The sequence below is a fragment of the Lonchura striata genome, chromosome Z, assembly GCF_046129695.1.
Source record: "Lonchura striata isolate bLonStr1 chromosome Z, bLonStr1.mat, whole genome shotgun sequence".
Lineage (NCBI taxonomy): Eukaryota > Metazoa > Chordata > Aves > Passeriformes > Estrildidae > Lonchura > Lonchura striata.
In genome coordinates this window covers 12,839,776-12,865,376 of record NC_134642.1, presented here as the reverse complement: position 1 = coordinate 12,865,376, position 25,601 = coordinate 12,839,776, and the positions used below count along the sequence as shown (strand labels likewise).

Below are 25,601 nucleotides of genomic sequence, written 5' to 3'. Positions count from 1 at the left end.
ATCAAGTTAATCAGTGACCTGGTTATTCAGAATACAATTACATTAATATACAACTTGCTAACTACTTACACATTATACTTAAATAATTTGTATCATTATAAATAGTATCTCATTTATAGTGTATATAGCTGAAGAAAACAAGTTGCAGATTTTGAAGTGCAAATTTTTTACAGAATGAATGCATCTAATAAACATGAGATGTGTATTTTTAAAGCTTAAACATTAAATATCACTATATTGTAAATGCACTTAGAAGTAAAGAACAGAGGTGAAATGAAAAACAAGTAGTGTCAAGGCAGGTGATTTTTTTCTTTCAAGCTAACATTTTTAGAAGTATGTGGAAACAATTTCTGAACGGACAGGATAGCTTTCAAATATATGATACTACACATATTCTCTGTAACCAATTTAAGAACATCCACCTACACAGAAATTTTATAAGAACAAAAAAAATTAAGCAGGAGTCTTTGTTTAATTTCTTTTTCTTCTAGCTTGGCAATAGTTAATAACTGCTGATGAGCAGCTACATTCATTTGTAGATTTCCAAGTGCTTTCCCGAGGTGAGTAAGCATCATTATCCTCATTTTTCAAATGGAAAACTAAAAGATTAAGATACTCCCTCCAGATCACACAGCAAGTAGTAAGCCAAAAATACAACTCATTTTCTATATGTAACACCCAGCTCTGTATCCGCTGGACCACATTGCCTTCCCACAAGCATCAGTCACACCTAATCAGCCACATAGCTGATTTTGGGTGCCACTAAGACAAAGTTAAAAAATAACTCCTAAATTTAAGATGATGCCTTTTCATTTGCTTCACATACAAGCTTTCCTAAGTACCCTATTAACATACATCATAGAACATGGTTTCAATTATACCTTATGCCAGTTACAAATCTTGTAGGGCACAACAGAGACTGCTTCACAACCCACCTTCACAAATTAAGCTGAAAACTCCAGAACTGCGAAAATATCTCTGCCTAATGTGCAGTTGTGGTCAACAACACTAAGCAAAGTCATGAACATTCCCAGGAATAGGATATATGTAGACTGTCTTGTGGCACACTTCATCCCTTCACCTCCCCACAACAAACCTTCCCAATTTCAACCTGTATATTAAAACATGGGCTTCAAAAGTATAATGGAAACACTAAACATATAGGAAAAATGTTGTGATGAAACAGCAAAGAGAAACAGCTTATATGAATAACAAATGTACATAGTTAAAGAGTAATTGCTGCTAGTAAAGCTCTGAAAAAAAAATCATTAAGTGCATGCCAGTAACTATTTGAAAGAACTACTATTTATTTCTCTACTATTTTATATAGGGTTTTGAAAATTCTTGAAACAACTCATGCTAAACTTCCTTGCAAACTGCATGCCAGACTATAGCCATTATTCAACCCATTATTGCAGCCTTTGTGTACCCAGTACTTCTAACCAGAGATACTTCAAACAGGAAAAGAATACACTTCAGAGTCAATCTTAAAACTTGTTATAGTGGAATTACAAACAGTTTAAATGGACAAAGACACCTAAATTATAAGAAAGGCTTCCCCTCTAAAGCCTATGTCAACAACTTAGAAATAAAATGCCATTTAAGGTGTTCTCCTAGTCTGAAAATACCTTTAATTAAATATTGAGGGAGTTAATGTTTACTATTTCTCAAGGAATTCGCTAAGTCTGTACTCAATTTAAAATTAAATGTATCTATCACCTGATTTGACAGGTCTAAAGCTTGACCCTGGCTTTTGACAAAAGCTATTATTTCTTCTTCGTACCTCATCACTCCAAAGAAGCTCTCAAAGTGTAGATTGTTCAAAAGCTCTTTAGAAGATATGAAATAGAAAACCAGATGATGCACTCCTCCCTTCCTAAACAGTTTCTCTGGAGGGCCAGGTAGTAGGGAACAATAAAACATACCACTGGTAGCAACAACTATCATGATAAAACACAGAACATATTGCGTAAAACCTTAGTGAGTAAGGCAGTACCACTTCTACAACTATATCTTGATTCTATATTCAGAGTAGTTGATAGCAAATCTCAATTGCTGCAACCAATATTTTTATAAGCACTTTTCCACTACAACAAGAGTTTCTCCCCATTTGGCACATGCATTTTTTGTGACATTTTCCTAGTCACCCCGACCTTTTCCCCAAACAATCCTATTAGAGGCAGGGAAACAATTTTCTCTCCTTAAATATTGCCTAACTCATACCATACAGCCACATACATTTTTCCTCATCCCACTTCTTCTCTCACCAGAGCTCACACAGATGTGTCAGTTCTCCCTTGTACGAATGCTGTTCTGAACAATAACAGGGTTCTTGCTATCAAAGAAATATTTCCTTCTCACTAATTTTATTCATAAAAGCATGTGTCATTTTTACCAGTTAATTATCGTATGCAGCGTATTCAGGGGTCTCCACATTTAGGAGATATATTTTTATATTTTTACAATCTAAAATCTTAATGAGAAAATAACAGGTGGTTAAGTTTTCTTTTTTTTCTTTTTTCTCATCACCTGTGTGACACGTAGGAACAGATCATTCCCCTCTTTTGTTTCTTTCTATTACTATAGCTCTCCTCTCTCTCATCATTTCTGCTTAAAACATTAATTATTGTAATGGAATATAATCTTCCCTGTCCTTAGGTCAGTCATGAGTTTTGCTTACAATTTCTCTTTTCTCACTTTATAACACCCCCTTTTGGGGACAACACCCATTTTCAGTGTTTTCCAATAACTGCTTCACACTGACAGCTTGCAGTTTTGTCTCGTCTTCTGTTTTTGATTCACACTGCATCTTCACATATTCTTCAAAACTGCAAATTATTCATCTGAAACTCAATCAAACTGCAGTTTTCTCAAGCATTTAGTTTTGCCAATACTTGCTTGCATACCATGAGAATCCTCACAGAAGCTTCCAGTGACCTCAGTTACCTGGTTCACTCAAATCTGAAGATGAACCACATGTACCAAGGCAGAAGAATGCACACAGATTTACTACATTTTGCATTCAGTTGGAAGAAGGTATCCATTAATTACAAGAGAATTTTGTTTTTCCTGGAACAAATTATAATATGCATGCATGTGTTTATATGAGGGGGAAATGTACTGTATGTAAACATGATGATAAAAACAAATGAGCCATAGGACAAAGCATTAGATTGTGCAGTATCTATTCAAGAATATTTTGGTTTTGCAGATTTTCCCATAACTGTAAAACCACTCTTGTATTTATACTTCCTGTGACAGCAGCTACGAATTTGGAAGTTAAAAGTTTTCTAAAAGCTGTATCCAATTACAGAACTGAATGATTTGAATAATAGACTGCTTGATATATTCCAAGATAAGTGGCTGCTACATTTCTTTGATATTAGGGTCATATACCATACTTATCTATTTTTACTCCATGCTTTCCATTGCTTAGTAATAAATTAATTTCTCACTGTTACTTTGGCATGTGTCCTACAGTTATATGCACTTTCTCTCCCAATGAAGTTTTCTAAAGTCCCACGTAAAATCTTAAAAGCCAGTTTTATATTTTTATTTTTAGAAAATTACCTGGTGGTGCTGAACATCATGGGATTACAGTTATCTAACTACTTGCACACACATAAAACTTTTTAGACCATATGGATATAATTTGAAAGAATGAGTTTTAACACTAGTATTTAATTTCTGTTGCTCCCTGGTGCAGAAAACTCAGTAAAGGACCTCACATACATCTGCAACTATCAATGGCAATGAGAGCTGAGCTTAGATCTGAAAACTGAATACAGACCAAAATGCAATCACCATCCAGGCAGAAACAATTAGATCTTACATGATCTGGGTTCTTTCCAGAGCAGAGAGAATGAGGAAATGTTCCAGGTTCTTTGCTGGTTACCAGACCTCAGTAAATTGAGGAGGCAGTTTGCACAGTCATCATACAGAATTCCTTCTACTCTTCAGCCTCCACCTTCTAGCTTTGTTTATCTAAAAGCTCTATTTCTTAGTAGGTGTCTTCAGAAGAATGCGGAGAAGTAGTTTAGCAAATGAACAGTGGCAATCATGAGGAAAGCCAGCATGAATATGTTCATGTACCGTAGACAGTGAAAGGAATAAAGACATTGCCAATGCAGGGGCACCTAAGACTCCGGCATTACAGATTGCTATCTCTAATTTATCCTCAAAGGTGGTAATTTTGAAGTAAAGCAAAAACACCAGAGTCATTCTTAAGCTAACCCAAAGCCAGACAACCATATAACACCTTATGTTTTGAGCTGTCAAAGCCATGAAGGATGGCAAAGAGGAGTGCAAAGAGTAACACCACAGCTGCTGTTAAACACAGACTTGCCACCTAACACTGTACACTGCTCTACAAAATAACATGGAAGAGAATTATTGGCATTTTCAAACTGTGCATCAGTTGACTGACTACACATCAGTTGCAGTGACTGCATGTCCATGGATTGTTACTGGCCTGCTTGAAATTTACAGTACATGCCAATTTTCTTAGATAAGGCTAATATCCTATAAATTATCTGAAAGTCTCCCATTTCAACACCAAATCTTGAAGCCTGTAAACATGAAACTGAATCATAAGCAAGGGTCTTCTATTTCTTGAGTCAAATCACTCATGCACTCCTTTACTTAACATGTATTTGATGCTGCTGTTCCCAATAGCAGCACAATGTAGGTTACCAGTGACTAATTAAGTTGCAGCATAAGTTCTAGAAACCAACCTCATTAGAAACAAGGCTAGGCTAAAAAATTGCCTGTTTCTCTGGTATTTTGTCTGGTCACATCCATCCATTTTCGGAAGGATGTGTACCCTATGTTATACCACTGCAATTTCTATTTAAATTGCAAATGAAAATTGGACACACACAAAATACTAAAGAAAACTCAACTGAAAGAGAACAAACTTCTATTCTTTCCCACAATAAAGAACATCCTGTACCTCCAGGAGTTTGCTAACCCTAACTATACCTATAGTTTTGAGACTCCCTAATGGAAAGTACTACAAAGCACTAACAGAATGAATCATGACACGTACTCATACACCTCTGATTGTAAATCTATACCCTTTTTATTCACACCCACGGGCTATGTTTCATATATTTATGAAAAATTACTTCTAAGTAGGAAAATGTCATAATGGGAAGCATGTATAGTAAACAAACAGAGTGCTATCAAGTATGTGATGTTCTTGTAGCTTATTTTTGACAGTGTAGCAAATCATATTTGAAAGACCTCTGTAGTTTGGATACTCAATTTCTGAATTAAAGTTTCCCTGAGGCAAAGAAAAATACAATTTAAAAGAGAAGGTTAAAAATCCTTGAAGGCATCCTTCTCAGATATGCAATACTCATACTTTTCTCCACATTTCAGAATGCAATCACAGACTGAAAAGTGCTGCCAGACTTGCATGTAAACCATAATTTCATGTAAGAGTTTTATACGTGAAAGAACTGTAAAAAAACACCTTAATGATGGCCTCAAAACACGTAAAATGCTTAAACTGACATGCACCCTCCCGCTTTTTAAAGGTTACTTACATCAATGACTGATGAACTTGACAGACTTAATCCCTCTAGGTCTGCTGCTAAACTTGGGGACAAAGCAGCTGCTGTAGGAACTGCCACAGGAGTTGTTACAGGACAAACTAGAATTAAAAAGGCAAGAGATACTTAAATTGAAAAACAATTTAAGATACTGGGAAAGACAGTGATTTTTTTTCATTGCACCAAAAGGGTTTATGTCCTCATCTAAATGTTATATTCTTGTATATATTTTTGATGAATATTGATGAATATATTGATATTCATATTCATATTGATGAGTATTTGAAGAATATGTTATATTCTTGTTTTTAAATACAAGATTACTTTTTCAGACATATAGCCCCAATACTCAGATTAAGCAATGAAAATACAAATACAACTTATACATGAACAGACCATGTGATTTACTTTAAAAGTATTTTCTCCTCCTTTCCCATTTTTCCTCTATTTTATCCTTCTCTTTGATATATACTGTGCAGCAATTATTCATTTGCAGGCTACATAAAAAGTACATGTTAATGCAATTCTAATGTGCTGCACCTATAGAAGTAAATTTAAGAAGGGTACAGGCATAGCCAAAAACCAGTGCCAGCTCTATCTTACCCTTCCAAGAGTGCAATTTCACACTGTTCTTCAGAAATTTCACACTGTTCTTTAGATTTTTAGCATCTTAATATAATACCATAATTGGGTCATAGATTGCACAGGTGTTGTACAAGTAACATCCATTGTTACCTGAGAAAATAAGCCTACTTTAACAGAAAACAAGTCCAGACACATACAAATTCTCAAAGTAAATATTTTATATGATGGTAGATTCTAAATTTTGAAACAATTTGTCAATTATAAAACAAAATATTGTAATAACTGTGCTTAAAAATAATTTAAGAGTCCAAGCATTTATTCTGTCAGGAAACTGGTACAATAAATTAGCAGAATCAATGTTTCAGACATTTAAATTCATTGAATTAACTGAATTGAATCATGCCTTTGGAAAAATGAGGCTTTAATCAAGATACTTACAATCATCTAAATCTAAGAGAAACATGTCTTGTTTTTTTGGAGTCTTTCTATCTTGTACTGGTTTTTCTTCTTTCTGTCAAAATAGATCAATATTTAATCTTTCATCATATCAGCAAAAGAAAAGCATTTAGAACTTTTATAAAGCAAGTGCATTTATTTTACTACTTCATAAAGCAAAAGGTATCAATTTTCAGGGCTTCAAATCCAGAGAATTCACCTACTGAGAAAGACTTGTTTATACAGTTAAACTGAACCTAAATTCCACAACTGAATTTCAGTAGTCCCTGTATTCATCTAATATTAATCATTGTTGCTACACAGAAAGCATTTGGTGACAGATCAGTTACTTCTGTTGAGACTATTACAAAAAAAAGCGGCTATCTCTTTAAGACAAAAGATTTGTATATTAAAATTTCTGTTTTCATACGAAAACCAGGTCATAATCTATTCAATAAGAAATACAGCATTATTTGCACTTATCTAGGAGCATGGAATTCTGCCCAATTATCTACTGGGATGTACTCAACAGGAAGTTGATTTCTCTCACCAAAAAAGTTTGTTTTCAGCTCGAGGTGGGCTCTAATAAGAATTGGCTGTACCAGAAATAAAGACCAGGGAAATAATAATCCCAGTACCTTGACAGAGTATTTCAACAAAATTTGTTTTGATACTTAAAAACGTTCTAAATAAATCTCATAAGAGTAAGTGTTGGCCTACAGAACATGTCTATTCAGTGGTGTTTCAGGAAAGAATTCAGTGTGTTGCAGCTCAGCATACACTGCCAAGGGGGTGGTTTAGTATAAAGCATTGATTTTTGGATGTACCCAGAGCCTTGTGTATCGAGCTTTGTCACCATGTTGTTCCTACCCACTCTAAAGCATCTTTCATTTGTGTCAGCTGAAGAATTTCTTCTACCTTCATCTTCTCTGGCTCACATACCAAGCAGAAGGCTTTGCTATTCTTTTAGAAAACATATTAACTGCCTTTAGACTTTAAGACGTTGCTCACTATCCAAGTTACTGCAAGTAATTTAAGTGTAGTCTTTCCAAGAGTCACACTTTCTAGTTTATCTGTTTCCTCTTAAAAGGTACATGACAGCCAAATATATAGAGAAACATAATTATTTTACCCCTTCTAATAAATTAACAGGTCTAAATGAATCAGTAAATCTCTTTATGTCCATCTAGGCCATCACTTCTTGAGGACACAGACACTCAGGACAAATTTCTAGAAGAGCTTGGAGTCAACTCAGCAGCTAGAAGCACTTCCTTTAACTGGCACCACAGAGTAAAATGTGCACTCTTTTCTCAAAGTGCTTTCCCTTTCCTCCAGTCTCTCAGCTTGATAGTCAATTGCAAACAAATGACAATAATGAATTTTTTTTTTCAATTTTGCAAGAAATTCTATGGTTGCCTCCAAAGAACATGAAAGAAACTAGCCAACGTTCTTGCTATTCAAAGCCATTGATGTTAATGACTAGTCATTAACATCAATGGCCATGATGACATCACCTATCATGTTCTTCCTATAAATACCATGGCTCAGACAGTAGCCACTTACATGATCCCTATAGATATGCTTCAGGTATTCTGGGAGAAGAATCATCTTGTTGGACTGAAAAGAACATAAGCCACTATTTTAAAAATTATTTTAACATCATCATATTTTGATGGTCCTTACCACTACGGCATTTGAGTGTTCTATCATTGCTGATTTATCTGAAACCTAAAACTCCTCTGGACAAAGAAAGTATTACAAAACAGCTTTAAAATGGTGCTGAAGTTATACAATTTCTTATATGTTTTGCCCAGAATTAGTGAGGGAATCTTGCAGAACGAAGTTTCTTGAACTTCATTCTGCTCACAACTACCATAGTTTTCTTCTGAGATGCTTTTATTAACAAGTTACTAAGTTTGTTTTAGCTACTTTTGTTTAGAACTGTGAAATAATTACAAATAGTGTACTTCATAAGATACAAATTCTACCTGAATTACTCATGTCAAAGACACAGTTTTCTCACAATCCTTCTCATTATTTCCAAGCCACTTTATAGTATCATTTGGTGAATATTTAGCCCTGAATCTTAGGTTTAGCTGCTATTTCCAGCACTTTTACTATAAATTATTTATCACAACTTTTCCTGAGCTAGAAAACTCTTCAGAAGCCAAAACAGACTAAAGGAGAACTCAGTTAAACAAAAGGCAAATTGAGGATATTAAAAATATCCTCAATTTCTGTACTTGTTTGCTGTCTGTCCCCACTTATCCATAAGATACAGTTCTACCTTCAACTATGGTTAAAGTTCAAAGGTACAGCTTTATATTTGCTAAATATTTCCATAGAGATGGGATGTCTCCATCTTCTTTTATTATACAGCCAAATAACATTCTCTAAAAAGTCCCTCAACTCACAGAAGAGCCATACAAAGATAAGAATTCTATACATTTCAGTACAAGTTTCTAAAAAATTAGGAGTCACTGCCAAAGAATCCTTACTGTTTACTGGATCTGTTTACTGAATACAACTAAGATGGACAGTATAAGTTACCAAAAATACCAATAGCATGCTTCAGTTTGCTTTTTCTGTCACAAGTACAAAAAGTATACAAAGCTTGATATAAGGTGAAATCCATTCTTGCACTGATACTACTTTCAATCTATTACATAAAAAAATGTTGAAAAATGGGTATAAAAATCCTTTGAGAGAATTTACTTCTTATACTTCAAAACAAAATAAAATGGTCCTAAAATAAGGCACAAATAAAAAAAAATTATTGAACCAATGTATGGCAAGGAAAACTTTCACTGCACACTTTAGCAGAAGGTTGCTTTTAACTGTATCAGTTTACTATAAAGAACAAGCAAGTAAACAATTCCACCAAACAGAAAGAAAAAAATGTACAAATCTGACCCTATCATCTGGGAAATGTAAAATCAAGGGCTAATTAAATAAAGATAATGTTTGTGTGATCATGTCTTATTTCCAATTTCAGTCAAGTGGTCAAGCTTAAGAAAATAATGGGCTACTAATATATGTAGTATATAGTATATATGTATAGTACATATGCAGTAGTATTGTTTGGGTGCTATATATAGTCAAAGCCACAAAAATATTTTCATGCTTATATGTATTTCTACATATGGGTATGTACATTATATTTGCAATTCTGCAGAAAACACCAAAGAAATGTATTTATGTGGGTCCTGCCTATAACAAATATGATTATTTTTAATTTGTTTTTTCCAAGAAAAGAAAATTGATTGGCTATCTATGATCAATAAATAGCCAATGACTGCAGATACTTAAATTGAGTAAAAAAAGCTTTGCATTTGAAATCTAGACAATAAAAAGGTTCTGACGTGTCTGACATTTCTCTGTAACACAATTTTTCATCTTTTTTTTCTGAAAACTAAGCCTACAATATAACCAAAACAGTATTCTACCAAGAAAGCCCTCTATGGGAAAAGCAGAATACTAAACAAAGAAGTTAAGGTATATTCCATCAAACATTTCTCCATTTGCAATTCATCTTGATAATAGAGATAGAACCTGGTAAATGCATATAGGACTTGAAGCAGGAGATTTCTCTTGCTCAATGCATAATTCATGTGCTCCGCCTGCAAAGTGTGTAAAATGAGAATTTCACACCGCAGCATGAGCCATGGAGCTGCAGAGAAAAGGCAGATGAAATCATATTCTGCTGTGCGAATTTTATTTCTTATCCTCCCAATATTTATACAAAACCATCACTGACAATCCAAATGCATTGACAGATCACCCACTGTTTCCATTGTGTTAGCACTTGAAAGGAGATCAGGCAGAAAGATAGACAATTTGTTTTTGTATATTTTTTAAATAGTGGATCAGGTTTTTAACAGCTGAGTGACTGTATTATACTTGTAGAAGGAGGTCAACAGTAGCTGATTTTAAAATCCCACTGTAGAGACACCTACTTATACATGCATCATCCTCAAATCTGCATTTTAGCTCTACAGTATTTACGCTTACAGTGTAGTATGTATCTGAACACCCCAAATTATCCATATTTCAAAATGATATACAAGACTGCACTACAAGAGACTGACTTTTCTATTCACTTCAGCTCAATTACAGTGAACACAACAGCTTTTTCAAAATGGTATGTCAGGAGAAGAAATACTAAACTATTGATAACATATTCAGGAAAATAATCTGAATTTTTTGTAGTGTATTTTAATGCCAGTAAATGCATGGATGTATGTAGAAATTAAGCTCCAGTGTGAATATAATAAACCTTTTTTTTAAGAAAATTTTGCAGAACATGGAAATGACTCCTAACAGAATATATAAGGAATGGCAAATATTACCCAAAACATCTGCGATGTAACATAGTTCATAACGTGGCAAACTGAGAAACCATAAAAATAGAGTTCACTAACCACAACTTCTTTTATTATTATGTATTTCAGAAAGTATTTTCAGTTTTACTGAAAAGAATATCCTAATTAATAATCTCCCCATATGGACTGCCCAAATTAAGAATACACTATAGCAGAATAACATTAGTGTCTTTACTAATGACAAACTATCAGAATAAAGCACGCATTTCTGAGAGCCTGGCAGAAACCATCTGTTTCCTGGGTGGTCTGAAAATAAGTCAGGAAGGGAGCAGAAAAAAAAAAGTGTCCTTCTTTAAAAATGTACCTTGACACATAAGGGGTCTATATATAAGATTTAAACTATAATCTTCTTTAAAGTTGGCTTAAAATTGTTTTTTTCTTTTCAGCTTAGAAGATGTTATCTAGGTTACCATCAGTTACCTTCATCTATCATTACAGGGCTCAAAACTGGTTTATCTCAAAAAAACCTATTAAGCTAGTTAGCACAGCAATCACCTTTAATAAAAAATACCTGAGTTTCTTTTCCCCCACCCCCTTATCTAATTACATGTCCAAAAATAAACAAGTACAAGAAACACTGAATGCAGGCATCGAAACCTGGTTTAAGTGGAAACTAACTTCAAGATTCCAGGGATTAATATCACATACTAAAACATTCCTCCTTGTTCAAGGACATTAAATCAACTGGCCCCTGCCCCTTTACATATGACCATTGTTTACAGTTTCTTGCCCTTATATTAAGTGCTAACTCTAAATGAAAAAGAATTTAAGGAAACTTTAGCTTCTGCACAGTGAGCTCTACGCTTTTCAATAATCTCCTTGCTACTTTCCTTGCTGCCATGCATATAAACACATTGCTATTTGTTTTAATGTCTTTTGTGATGCTTAAAAGTTTTGCAATTTTTCCCTTCTATCCTTTGACTCCATTCTGATCAACTCTTCCATCACCTGTTTAAAAATACTTCTTGCTCCTAATACATTTCCTTTTAGGTGCTTCTTAATCAAGTAAGACTTCAGAACTACTGCAATGTTCTTTCTCTTAAAATCCAAGGCCTTGATAACTTTCCATTGACTTCAACAATTCAATCTCAAGCTTCTTGGACATTCCAGTTCTTATATTCAGTGTATTAGACTTCACACATTCTGCTGTTTTAAAATACAAAAAGCTTTTTACGCTAGTAGTACTCATATATTCTGTGAAAGAATAAAACAGTTTAGAGAATTAGAGTGAAAGAAATTATCCATAAGGTGTCAATATCCTGAGAAAAATGGAAAAATGGAGCAGAGAAAAGATAGTTTGAATATGGCTTTGCAGTGCCTGCTCAGAACTAAGCACATCAGAGTATGTATTACTTTCTGGTGAAAAAATACTGTGATGATGTGAGAAACTGCAAACTGTTACAATTAATTCATATTCCATCTAGTATCAAAGAAGGTTATACTAAGTGGATTTAAGTTGTATTTTTTTTGTTACCATTTTTTTGCAAGATCCAGTCTGCCTGCTCTAGAAGAAAAAAAATCTTTGACATAGGTGTGTTACCCTATGTGTTATCTGGGGAGAAAACAATGATCAAACCATGGAAACAAATCTCCACTTCTCAGGTAATACAGCCTCACTTCATCTTTTGTTCTACTTGGTTAAAGAAGGGATCAAATTAAAAGCTAAGGTCACACCTCAAGAGTTCTTAAGCAGACCAATAAAGTTAAAAAACAAAGATCATGTACAATATAAGTTCAAAATTTAGAGAAACAGAGTCTTACTTCCTTATTTAAAATAAATACACACCTCAACAGCTTAATCAAGTAATGGCCTTATCTATTAACTGGACAAAACACACCTATTCACCAGCTTCAAAAATTGTCAGAAATGCTGCAAAGGATGCCTATTTTGACTGTTCTGCCATTTATACAGGAGTCATGACTAAAATGGCTTAGCTTAATTTAAAATGCATTAAGAGTTTCACTTAATTTTCAATACCTCATATCAGTATTTAAACAGAAACTTCTGAGCTTCTACTCTTCAACTCTTTATTGTAAATATATAAAAAGAATTGCATAGGAAGCATTTGATAACAGAAAAATAAATGTCAGAAATTCTTTTACTCTTCTTCCTGAACAGATTTAGCAAAAAGTTACCAATTTATTTATTTTTAAATGCAAGGTAGTTAAACAGTGACCAACTCATGCTAAGAGCATGGTTAGTTAGTTCTATAACACTAATTTGAGTAATGAACTTTTAGGCTCTTTTTCTTCACTAAGGTAAGCAATTAAATTCTAACACATGACATTTCTTCACCTATTTTGAAACCAATTAAAAATATGTATTTTTAAAACTTGTTATTTCATACCAGTTTTAAGAAAGCTAACAGAATTTGAAGTAACAGAGCTCTTTATTCCTATGAAACACAGACAACAAGTAAAAGTTGATTGCTCATTACAAATATTAATGCTACTAATCTAGATATACATCTCAGTTATAGATTCATTAACTGTACTATTCTCAATTTAAACAGAAAAATTTAAAACTAAGCTAAGAGTTCTATTAGAACATCTTCAAACACTTAAGAAACAATGTACTAACATTTGGTTCTTGGTTTTGTTTCCTCTCAGACCCAGGTACTATAGCAATATTTTAAGATTCCCTTTTAATAAAATAACCATCAATATGCATGTATTAAGTTCCACCAGTTCAACAACAACCAAAAAATTAAATTAAAAATCAATTAATTTTATTATAAAAGAATAATAGACTATTAGAAAAAAAATGTTCTGTGTATAAAAATAATTAGATTCTATTATTCTTCTTCATCTATTTGGAATAAAAACATAACATTGCAAACTGAAATTTTCTAATTTATATTTTTATAATTCAGGTTTTTTGTTATAAAAACACTCTTAATTGCTTAAACAATCAAACTACTTTTGGACTGCTCTCTCTATGAAAAATTAATATTTTTTTTCAATAAACTCTGGATTGTTTTAGGTATGCATAACACTACTACCCATCTTCATGCTGACAGAAAGAAACATGGGTAGATGTTTAGAGACACATTCTCATATTTTACAGAGGTTTTAAAAAATATATATTTAACCTTACTAACCTTATTAGAGGTAGCATTTCTAGATTTTCCAGACTCAGAGTCACTTTTAGAGTCAGATTCTGACTTGGATCCTGAAGAACATTCATCTGATGAAGTGTACTCCGTATCAGAGGAACTGGATGTGCTTCTCTTTATGGAAATCCCCTCTGCTTTCTTTTTAATATCCTGTGAATCACTATATATTTAAAAAAAAATGTTAAGAGACATGTAAAACCACCAAAGGAATCTGTTTGGGCAATATCCTACATCAGCATTTCAAAGTTTCATTAAATGAGTTTTAAGTCATGATTTCTCCACAATAAAAAGCTCAGCTATGAATGATGTAGTTTATTTAAGGTTACACAAAACTGTTCTATTGTACTATACAGTACACCATCACATGCAATCTAAACCAGCAAAACAGCACACAAAATGTGAACATATGAAATGTTAAAAAAATTATTAGCATATATTTTGCATCAAGCTTGTGACATGACAAAAGGAAGTGCAGTCGTCCTTTAAAATAAAGATGCTTTCATACTATTCCACCTATGGTGAATAGAATGTCGGTGTATCAAATTTTTGTACAGTTATGTTGCCTTAAAAAATCAATTAAGTTAGTTTACACCTTTGTTAATTCTTCTAAACAAAACCGCATCACCTAGAAATAAGACCTATAACATTGACAAATTGTTCAATCCATTAAAGAGTTCATACAAAAGAGCTGTTATATTCCTACACCTTTGGTCACACTGAATGCCTTACAGCTTCACACAGTGAAGTTCTGTTCTTCACACAGTGAAGTTCTGTTCACCCTACCAATGCTGAATTATGTTAGTGTGTGCTAACAGCTACTGAATATTATCTGCCTTGTTCATATCTCATAATACTTTAAAGACCACTTAGTAGATTATCCTTTTGTCTCAGGGGGAGTTAATATCAAAGGAAATGAAATTTGTTTTCTAATACTATCATGGAGCAGAAAATTTAATATTGCATATAGAAAAAAACTCCACTCTGTTCCTGGGTACGCAAACAAGCATTTTATACTTCTAAATCAGGTGTTTCATACACTACCTGATTCAGCTTCCTTCCCAAGACAATGAATTGGCTGTTGAAGTGCTTGAAGGGTAACAAGGTCAACAATAATTAAACAAATCTAGACCACTCAACTATTAAGAGTCCCTTTGGACTCATATTAAATTGTTACACATTTTTGCTTAGCTTTAGGAGCAGTACCAAAGAATGTACTATGCTGCATCAATGAGATAGCAATGTTTTTAGATGAAAAAATACAGAGAAGGAGAAATGAAAATCTTAAATGACACAGATCGAAACAGAATAAAGTCTTCCTCCTCTCAAGAGCCTCCTGTGACTGAATTGCCTAAAAAAATTAATCAAAATTATTTCAAATTAATAATATTTAGGCCGTGCCTACCCATTTAACTGAGGCTAAAATTGCCTCCTCAAATTTTATTCAAAAGCATAGAGCAGTAAATTTGAAGCTTGCAAAGCTAAAAATGGAACAGCAGTACACTTCACTAAAACAGTGTAATGTAGCACATTTGATTGTTAAAATCACGGTGAAAAACAGGTACTGAAAATTATGTTTCAGCATGACAACACTTAAAAACTTGTTTGAGGTAAATGATTTAAACAAAAATTCACTACCATACACTGTTCAAAGTTTCTTCAAGACAACAGAATTACCTATATCACTGCCATTCAACAGTAGCTACAGTTGCATTAACAAATAAGTTGTTGTGAACCCATTATATAAATGAAGTTGGTTTTTAATAATTTATCTTTAGTTTAGCTGTAAAACTAGATTTGAAGATTAAAAATGTTACTTTACTGCACATCAGCCAATTTTGATGGGTAATAATTGTTTATCTTACTGCTTAAAATTTCAGATGTTATTCTAATGAAAAGAATTTACTGGTAACTAGCTTTTTAACTTTGCGATGATGAAAAGCCTGTATTAATTTAACCTACAGATTTCATTTGTTCTGAACAGGAAAAACAATATAAATCACTTTTAAAATCATTAAATCCTGACTTAAATTAATAAAGTCATAATTAGGGCATTATGCTGTGTTTGTTATGGAAGTGGCAAGGCGAGCTGCTTTAATTACTGTCTGTAATAAAAGGAGCAGAGTGTGTACTGCGCCCCAATCAGCGCTGTCAGCCACGACTGAGCTGAGCTGCAAACTCATCAAGTGAGCTGGCAGCAGACTACAAAGTAAAGGGCGATCGTGTCTGCAGAGGCCACTTGCTGACAGCAGTGGAGGAAACAGATTCATACAATACAAGGTATTAGCCCCAATTACTCAAAATTTTAATGATACTTTAATACATGATAATGCTGTTGATAATAGGCAATCTTAAAAGCGCTAACACTTAAATATCTTATGACCGTTTCCCTTCACAGCCCTTGCCTCTAATATTTGGATCATAATCTTTTTAATATAACATTATTTAGAAAAATCAATTGTCTTAGTTACATAATGGCAAAGTGTTGAAGGACTTAATTTTAGCTCTCAGCAAAATTGCAGCAAAAGGTAATTAAGTGTTTCACACAACTATTTGATCACTTATTCAGCCTCCCAAGGTTACATCAATTTTCAACAAGCCACCCAAGATTTTACTGAACTCAGAAATTAATTCCAAACATAAGAGAAGTCTGATTAATGAATATATGAACTAAGTTCATATACTGACATCACTCTTTGGCCAATACACGCCCAAAATAGCCTAATTAAAGGCTTGGCAGACTGCTAACAGGAAGAGTGCTTTATAAGCTAGTATCACAAAAAATTAAAACCAGACAAACATCTACCTACCTTTCATTGACAGCTCTACATCTTTTCTTAGCAGCACTTTCTTTGCTGTCTGATTCACTGTCAGTTGATTCTTCACTGGGAGAGGAGCTCCCACTACTCTCATCAGTGCTGCCTTCATCTTCATCTTCCTTCTCACTTTTACTGTCAGACTCACTCCCTGAAATGAAAACAACCCTTATAATTTTGATCTAAATATCTTAAATAATTTGTATTTTAGAAATCCAATTTTGTTTTAAATTAAACAGTGGTTTAGTACTTTAGGATCAAATTGCAAGCTTTAGTATTATCTACCATGTGCCAAAAGCAGGCAAGGGAATTACTTTCCCCTTATATCTACAAAATTTGTTAGTTAAAAACCTGTCCTCTTTAGCCTACAGTATTATACTTCTTCAAATTAGAAATTTTAATAATAAATTAATCACATGTGGATTCCTCAAAGTCAGATAACCCTATTAGGAGCTGGAGATGACCTCAAATTTTCTAGTCTTTACATTTGCTCAGCTGCAAAATTATCTTCTCATACAGCTGCTTAATTAGATAACCTTTTCTTAAATACCCATAGTGATTACGATTGAATCACTGATATAAACAAATTATTAATCCTGTAATTAATCATACAGTTCCCAAATATTCAAATATCTGAAGTGAGTATGCTTCTATTACTTCTGAAATCATTAATTTCAGTGATTCAATTCTTACAACATCTCTGCATATTTCCTCAGTTTAGGAACTGGAAGGAAGCAGCTCCATGTTTGTATTCTAAGATGATCCACTTCCATTCACGTAGATGATGATAATTCTTTCAAGTCTCTAATGCTAAACATTTTCTTTGTCTAAGGTCTGCATCTGGAAGAATTATAATCTTTACTACATTTGAAATATACTTTCTGAAACAGCTGTTCTGGGGAACCGCCTATCTGACAATAAATGGTAGAAGAGTTAAAAGAACCTCTCTTACTGAGCTTGATAGGCAGCTGTTACTCTCTTCATCAATATCCCCATTATAATAAACAGAAAACATCATGTAGAACTTCAGAGAAATAATGTAACACTATTTGCTGAATAAATCTCATAAAAGACTACATAATTAAACAGATCTGGCCATTTATCAGCACAGCAGCACATACTATCAAAATAACTCTTCACCACCACCAAATCCCAAAAAACAATTAAGACTTAAGGTTCCTGACAAACAAGCATTTGTTCTGCAAACAGCTATGTGCTTTCAGTTTTAACTGGAGTTACAAACTCTCCTTACTCATACTAGACTCCAAAGAGGATAAAAATATCATGCCAGCTTTTTTATCTGTGAAACAAATCAAAAGCTAACTTATTTAATATAGTGAATGTAAATTCTACCCCCAACCCCCCCCCCCACCCCCCCAATTTATTGGGTTTACACACAGCTCTGGCCTTTTTTTTTCTTTTTATATACGAGACAGTTCTGAAGACAGAGTTTTCCAGGCAGTGAAAATAAAAGTTGCTTTCCAAATACTTACCTGATGAACTGGTACTGGCAGAGTCATCTTCCTCCTCTTCTGATTCAGAGTAGAACTTTTCAGTAGGTTTCTCCTTCTTTGGCTTGCCTGGAATTCCAGTCCATTCCTTTGCCTGTAAATAAATTTCAATTGAAGTTTACTTTTGCAACCAGCAATACAAAAATATACACACAACACACAGAATAAAAACATTCAGAGTAGTAGTATTCTGCTGTTGCTAAATAAATCATCTAAGCAAGTCAAGAGAAGCTATTAAACTTCTCTTACTTTACACAATTAGGAGAACTAGAAGTCTGGTACATACCTATAAAAGGTGAGAGATGTCTATTAGGTATTCCAGAAAAAGATTTAGTAAGGTAGATTAAAAGCATCAGTAATGATAAATAAATTTCTATGCCAAAAGAACCTGAAGTCTGAAAGTTTTATTTCTAGATCCAGCTACTGACTACAATGAGAATGAAAGTTAAATAATCCTACCACCTTAATCATCCCAAGTTTTTTGTAGAAAACAGACATGGACACTCAAAGTAGCCATAGACAAATTACATTTCACTTCTGTTGCACTTCTCCAAATAAAAGTAATGTTTTACCACCAAGAGAATGCCAAAACGAGGTAGCATTTCCCCCAGACTTTTTTCTTTCCATATACCTCTATGCTACTAGAGAAGGCATGTTAAAATTCAGGACAGGATTAAAAAAAAACTGGCAGACAACTCTATCAACAGTGTGATACAGGTCTGCCTCATTGAGTGATCCAATCTGGAATAAGACTTAAGTTTTGAAATAGGCTCTAACAATAACCTGCAAGGCTAAACAACTCCACAAACACCCGGGCTTCCTCTTAAACACAAAAGCTGGCTCAAAAAGCCAATATTCGTTTTGATATAAATGATCATTTGCATGTGTATTGCAGCTTAACTCAGCTTTACTCATATACGCTATGTAGGCACATGCTGTATAGGGAAACCACAAAATTAATGACAATGAGATAACCTCCAAAGGAATTACTTGCAAAAAAAATCCCAACATGGCTGAAGGGTTTTCCTGCTTGTTTTGAGATTTAAATAGTTGGATGTGGATTTTTTTACAGTGTTGTAGGTGGATGTTATGCCATTTGATCAATTTCCTGCAATACTTTTTGGTCTTGTGGACGAAAGCACCTTCACACATTCCTTCATGCCAACCCTGTCATTTATAATCCTCTGTTTGAGCTGATTATCTAAAATTCTTCCCATAAAAGCTTTCAGAAGTTTTTACACAAATATCACTTTTCCTGAAATGCATGTAAGAAGGTAGACACATGACTGTACTAAGGAGAAACAGTTTTTCTACCAAATTGCTGTCCACTGGCTTCTCCAAATCTGATCTGTTTCTTTCTGTCTGATCTGCTCTTTCTGTGTAACGTCTCATAAGCAAATTAATTAATCTATGATTTACTGAGGAAGTTGGCTCATTGCTGGGACTGCATGCTTTTCTGTGTTTATCTGTTACGATGCCATGCCTCCAGGAGCACTATCAGCACATTATATACCGATATATTTATATTTCAGCTACTATTCAACAACTTTCACCGGCATTCCAGTAGGACTCTGGTACCCAACACATAAATCACAATTCTGGTACCAAAATATGACTTTCCCTCAGAGTTTACACTACAGTAACAAAAAGCTATTGCTAGGAGATGACGAGCCCAATCTATCAACACATGACTAGTGCACTAGTAGATATTTTCCTATCATAAACTTTCCTAAATCTCTCCAGATTATCTGAAATCTAAACCCTCATCTCTTCCAAACTCAACACTTCAGAACATACAGAATCTAATCTTCTGAAGCTGCTTTTTGTTGCTTGGATTACCTTTTTCCTTCTTCTTTTTTTTTGTTTTGTTTGGTTTTGTTTTTTGTTTGTTTGTTTGTTTTTTGTTTTGCCTTGAATTTTTCACAAACCAACCTCTTTATTTCTGACTTTGGTAGTCCAGCTACACTCAGTTAACATACTGCAGCAGAGTGGAGATAAAAGATAGGAAATCAGAAGTGAGATAGAGGTGAAAAGAGCCTACTTATTCCACAAATGAAGCAGAAGTGGCCTACAGTATATTCACTTCTGTCATTGAAAAGACCTAGCATTAAGCAAGCTTTCTGATGCTGGATTTCTAAGATAAAATAAGCAACACAGATATTCCCATGCATCAATGGCTTTCAATACAGCCCCCAGAGAGTATTTAAATACTTGCAGTTTTGGGCTAATACTCTGTATTGACCAGTGCCTTTAGCAAAGTTACTTTCAGTGCCGCTGACGTACCGACTCGGCCACATCGACATTTCGGACAGAGGGGTCAGGTGCCACCTCTGGCCAGGCGGAGAGCTCCAGGTACCCAGCGGCTCGGCTGTTCAATGTGTGAGACAAGGTGCCAAGCTGGAAATGATCCCGATCTATTAAAAAAGCAGGGGGAGGGAAGAAATACACAAACACTGTGAGCTCTACCACAAGGAGCAATCTTAATCAGGGCTAAAGGTAATTGCCATTGTATTACCTCAAATGTCATGGAATAAATATAAACTAGGAAGCTCTTCATAGGTCAAAAAACTGATTTCAGTCCATAGATTACAATAATCTCCCCCATAATGGTCAATAAAAAAGCTAATCAGTCAGTGTGTTTAGAGGTGTTGCTCTGAAATGTAGCTTCTCTAAAAATTACTTTACTGTGAATATTAAGAATGACAGCACAGTTAAACAATCCATATACATGTCTTGGCACAAACACATCCAGAATTTTAATAGTTTTTCTTCAAAATGGAGCTCCTTTTAAAGCTTCAAAACTAGAACTAAGTAAGTATGAGAACTAAAAAGCTAATTGTCACAATAACAGAGTATTTTTAATTTAGATAGCCTGATAACCTTTCAATTTGAGCATACAGACAATGAATCTCACTTGTAAAACAACAGGCAAAATGCAGAGGGAAAATTATGATTTTGGAGAAAATAATATCTACAGATATTCAATTTATTTCGAATTCATATAACATTTACAGTACTCACATTAACAATCTTCTAATAAAGTCCAGATAAAATCCTAGAGCTATTTTCCTAGATTGAAAAATAGTTTTCCTCAATAGACATACCTTCTTTTATTTAAATAAAATTTAAAATCCACATGAATAGAAGTGGATCAATTTGCCACGGTTTATCATTAGAGAAATGCACTGTGCACCTTGCTTGCTGAAAAACAAGTAAGCAGACTGAGCATCCTTGCATATTAATCTTTTCTATTTGCTAAGTGACACAATTTGTGAGAGTATTTGAAATAGAATAAGCTGCCACATTCCTTTACACAATGAACATTTACCAAATGATTTTGGCAGTTATACCTTTAAAAGGAGACTCAAGCAATGGGGCAGGTTTCTGTGCCAGAAATATTTTTTTGGCATATTTGCTTAGAGCTCCACTCTTCTCATTCGGAACAATAAGCTGCCTAATAAATCTTGTACGGTCTCTGATGTCGTAGCTTTGATCATACTTGCCGAGATTTAATACATACTGGGTAAGCAATTTTGTCTGTGGAAAAAAACAGGACAAGAACAGAATACAAGTTATTTATGATTATTGATAACTCTGGATAAACATATTTAAAGAGGTAATAAAAATGAATGGTTATGTCAAACAAATGTTGCTCCACAGGGAATATGCATTTCTAAAGCTGCAAATGGAATTCTGCAGCCAAAGCACATGTCCTCTTCTGTATTGGGGAGGTGAATGCTGAGTACTGAGAAGCAGCCATGTGCTAGATTATTAAACTGCTGAAGTGGAAAGAAAGGCATCATTAAAAAAATAATCATATATGGCAAACCCGCTGAAGGGTCTACGTGAGGATAATGAATGTGGAAATACAACTAAAAACATGGCACTCAAAACTTAATCGGAAAAATATGCAGGACATCAAAACATCAGAGGGTATTAGGGGGCTGGCAAACTGCTTCTGCTGAGGTGTGTTTTATGAAGAGATACTGTCCCTGGCATAAGCAGTGTCTGCACTCTGACTGCACTCAGTTACTTTATCCTGAATTATGACCCATTAAAGCAGACACATGAATCACTGAACTGGATTACTGCAAATTATTTGCAGTGCATTTAGCTGTTACTTTTTCATAAAAGCAAGCTGCTGATGCCCTCTAAAAACCAGGATAAAAGACTTCTTCCATTTTTTTTCTTGAAGCTTAAAGCCTTCAGTAATATCAGTCATTTATTTATTTATGTAAGAGAGCAGCTTATACTATCACAGGTTTTACAGCATAATAACAGCTTCCTAATTTGATGTTTGAGAATATTAACATGTCTTAAATAATTTTAATAATTCAGATAATTTTTAAGCTAAGAAAATAATATAAGAAAGGAAGGAGACATAGAAAATAGAAATAATGTAGTGTAACCAGAACAACAGTGTTAAATAGACTGGAATCCAGTAGATACATTTGAAACATATACACCACTTCCTTTATATACAACCAAGCAGAAAAAAGAGCAGAAATTATATACCATCCTACAGAAGTAAATTTTGGTACTTCAGCTCAGAATAGATGCATAACATAGGGTTAAAAATGTATCATCATGAGAGATTTATCAAAGAGAGATATTTATAGAGGTATTTATGAGAGATTTATACAAAGAAACAACCTTGCATATATATGTTGTTTATCATGCTATTGCTACAACAACAACACATTTTCAATCATATGAGCAGAAAAATATGTCCAAAGAATCAGTCAATTTTTGTGTAAGCCATTTGCTAAAAAGAAGTTCAGATTAATAATTTCCAACTCGAAGATGCAAGTTGATGTTTTTTTCTGGAGATATAAAAATGCTTTTTCAGAATAATGATTAAGTCCTGTAAGTGAGATACACTGTAAACAGAAAATTATTCTAATTTAAACCCCATTAGTGCAAAATATGCAAGCATTTAAAAAATAACCTATGGTACCAAACATTGGAAGAAATTAGTCATTATACATTAGAATAATATAACAGCATAGTTTAAAAAAACTCGTCAATGAAATATTTTTTGTTTCTTTTTTCTCTCCTATATCCAAGAATGGCTCTGTGAAAAGGTTTTTTTTTTTTCCTTGAGGTACTGTCTTAGTTCTGGGAAAGGCAAAACTTTACCATATGTATTTCACAGTTTATTGGCAGCTAATTCTGTATGAGGGTATAAAATTTTAAACAACTGCATCAGACTGAGCCTACATAATCTGCACTCATGCAGGACTTACGCTGTTCAATCTAAATGGAATTGGAAGGGAGGGTTCCCAGGTAGCATGCATTAAACTAAATGAGGGATACCTCCTGCAGCCTTTGCCATCACTTCTCCACTGTAAAACAAGACAAGACTCCTTGCTGTCATGACAGGAAACTCAGGAGAACGGATCATAAAACACAATGAACCTGTGAATTGCTATAGGGATGGGAAAAGTTGAAGGCCTCGTCACAGTGGGCATTTTTTCAGTGACTGTTGATGGAATTTCATAAAGACAAATTAGATAAAGAGTTGATCCTGAAAGACTGCATTTCCTTTAATGGGATAATTTTCTCCATGATCCTCTCCCTTTTCCTCCTTCCTGTTCTGTCCCCTAAAATATCATTTTCATATTGTTCAATACAGATAAATACACAACAACTTATATGTAAGAATGTTCTGTGTCTGCAAGAAGTCTCTTCACAATTATCATACAGACTATAATTTTCATGGAAACTGCAAGGAAACATAATGTTTAAAATTTTTCTTATGGTAAAGCAATCAAACAAATAGAACACCTTTTCTACATGGAAGTAGCTGATAGAAACAATTATTTTAAATTAAAAACAAAAAATAAACTAACAAATGCTCGTAAGTTTTTCCAACAAACGAGTTTGTAAAAGAAGGTGAAAATCATTTCAGCAAGCACAATGATTTGGTGAAACATACGGATTCAACATACCATATTCTACTTCATAGAATAGTAACAAAGTATTCTGATCTGTGATTTAGTACACTTACTATCACATGTCCATATTTCCTGATACCTGGACATAACATTATATAGGCTGAATATAATTTCTTTTACCCTCATACTGCTAGAACCTATTATTATTTTTTGTACACTTTGTTTTAGCAAGAAGTGTCATTAGCTTAACTATGTCTAGAATTCAATCATCCTCCAGCAACATTTCTGGAATTTTCTAGTGACAATAGCTCTATTTAAGGATTTAATGCCTATGCTATATTAGCAGTAATTAATTTTTTGGTAGATCCCCACTTGGAAATTTTATAAACAGGTTTTACAACAGATGAGGTTCTACAATGAGAGAGAAACAGTTATCTATCCACTCCTAGATATCATTAGTTTCCAGAAACTTGATTCTTTTAGACACACAAGATAAGGCTATTGTGCTAAACCATGACTGACACATCTATTTACACCCTACAACTTCTTGGGACTTTTTCTGGTGGGAGTCCTACTACTTTAGACAACAGAAACCTCTTTATTCTTTCTGCTACATGCAAGAAACATATTTCTCTTATATGAGCTATCTAACACATATTCTAGTGTGGAGCGTGGCATTCTAGCACATTTCTCTTACATGAGCTACCTAGCTCAAGGTTTTATGACACTAAGTGTTGAAAAATCAAAGCAAGTTTACCAAAATATACAGACAAGCAGAGGGACGCCTGTTTTTATTACATACCTATCCAGATATAACTGAACCTGAAAGTTCCTTAAATTACAAGGAAGCTTTTGAAAGTTCATGTGCTGATCTAAGGATTTAAATTATACTTTAAATTTTTGTAAGAAATCTTTTTAAAAATAATTCCTGTGAATGTGTTCACTGTTTCACCATATACTTCAGGAAACTACAAGCAAATAATATATTTAGACAAAACAAGCAAAACAAGCAAGTGTTATTTACTCTAGAACTTTATGCTTTTCCCCAAACAAGACTTAACAGATGAGTTCAACCTGCCTTTCCCTTACCTGGTATGAAAGAGCTCTCTTCTTATACTTGGTCAGCATTTACTGTCTCTTTGCCATTCTACCACAACTTTTCAATAATGTGAAATTTTATCTTTGAGGTTTTCACAACTCCATTAACTTTGGATGAAACTAATGAATTATTCATAAAATTACTATGTCATAGGATATGATATGGAGACAGAAAATATGGGACTGAAGAGAGGTGGACAGACTGACAA

The 25,601-nt window shown here is 33.9% G+C and overlaps 1 protein-coding gene across 3 annotated transcripts in view; it reads right to left on the bottom strand.

Moving 5' to 3' along the window:
* Positions 1 to 25,601, bottom strand: part of AP3B1 (adaptor related protein complex 3 subunit beta 1) — a 152,557-nt gene that overhangs the window by 45,632 nt on the left and 81,324 nt on the right. For all 3 annotated transcript variants that reach the window (XM_021531843.3, XM_021531842.3, XM_021531844.3), the window contains exons 16-22: positions 21,748 to 21,934; positions 20,681 to 20,811; positions 18,380 to 18,491; positions 16,881 to 17,037; positions 14,059 to 14,233; positions 6,579 to 6,651; positions 5,550 to 5,656 (exon numbers count right to left, since the gene is read on the bottom strand). In XM_021531843.3, coding sequence (XP_021387518.2) covers positions 5,550 to 5,656; positions 6,579 to 6,651; positions 14,059 to 14,233; positions 16,881 to 17,037; positions 18,380 to 18,491; positions 20,681 to 20,811; positions 21,748 to 21,934 — 942 coding nt within the window. The remainder of the gene's footprint in view (positions 1 to 5,549; positions 5,657 to 6,578; positions 6,652 to 14,058; positions 14,234 to 16,880; positions 17,038 to 18,379; positions 18,492 to 20,680; positions 20,812 to 21,747; positions 21,935 to 25,601) is intronic.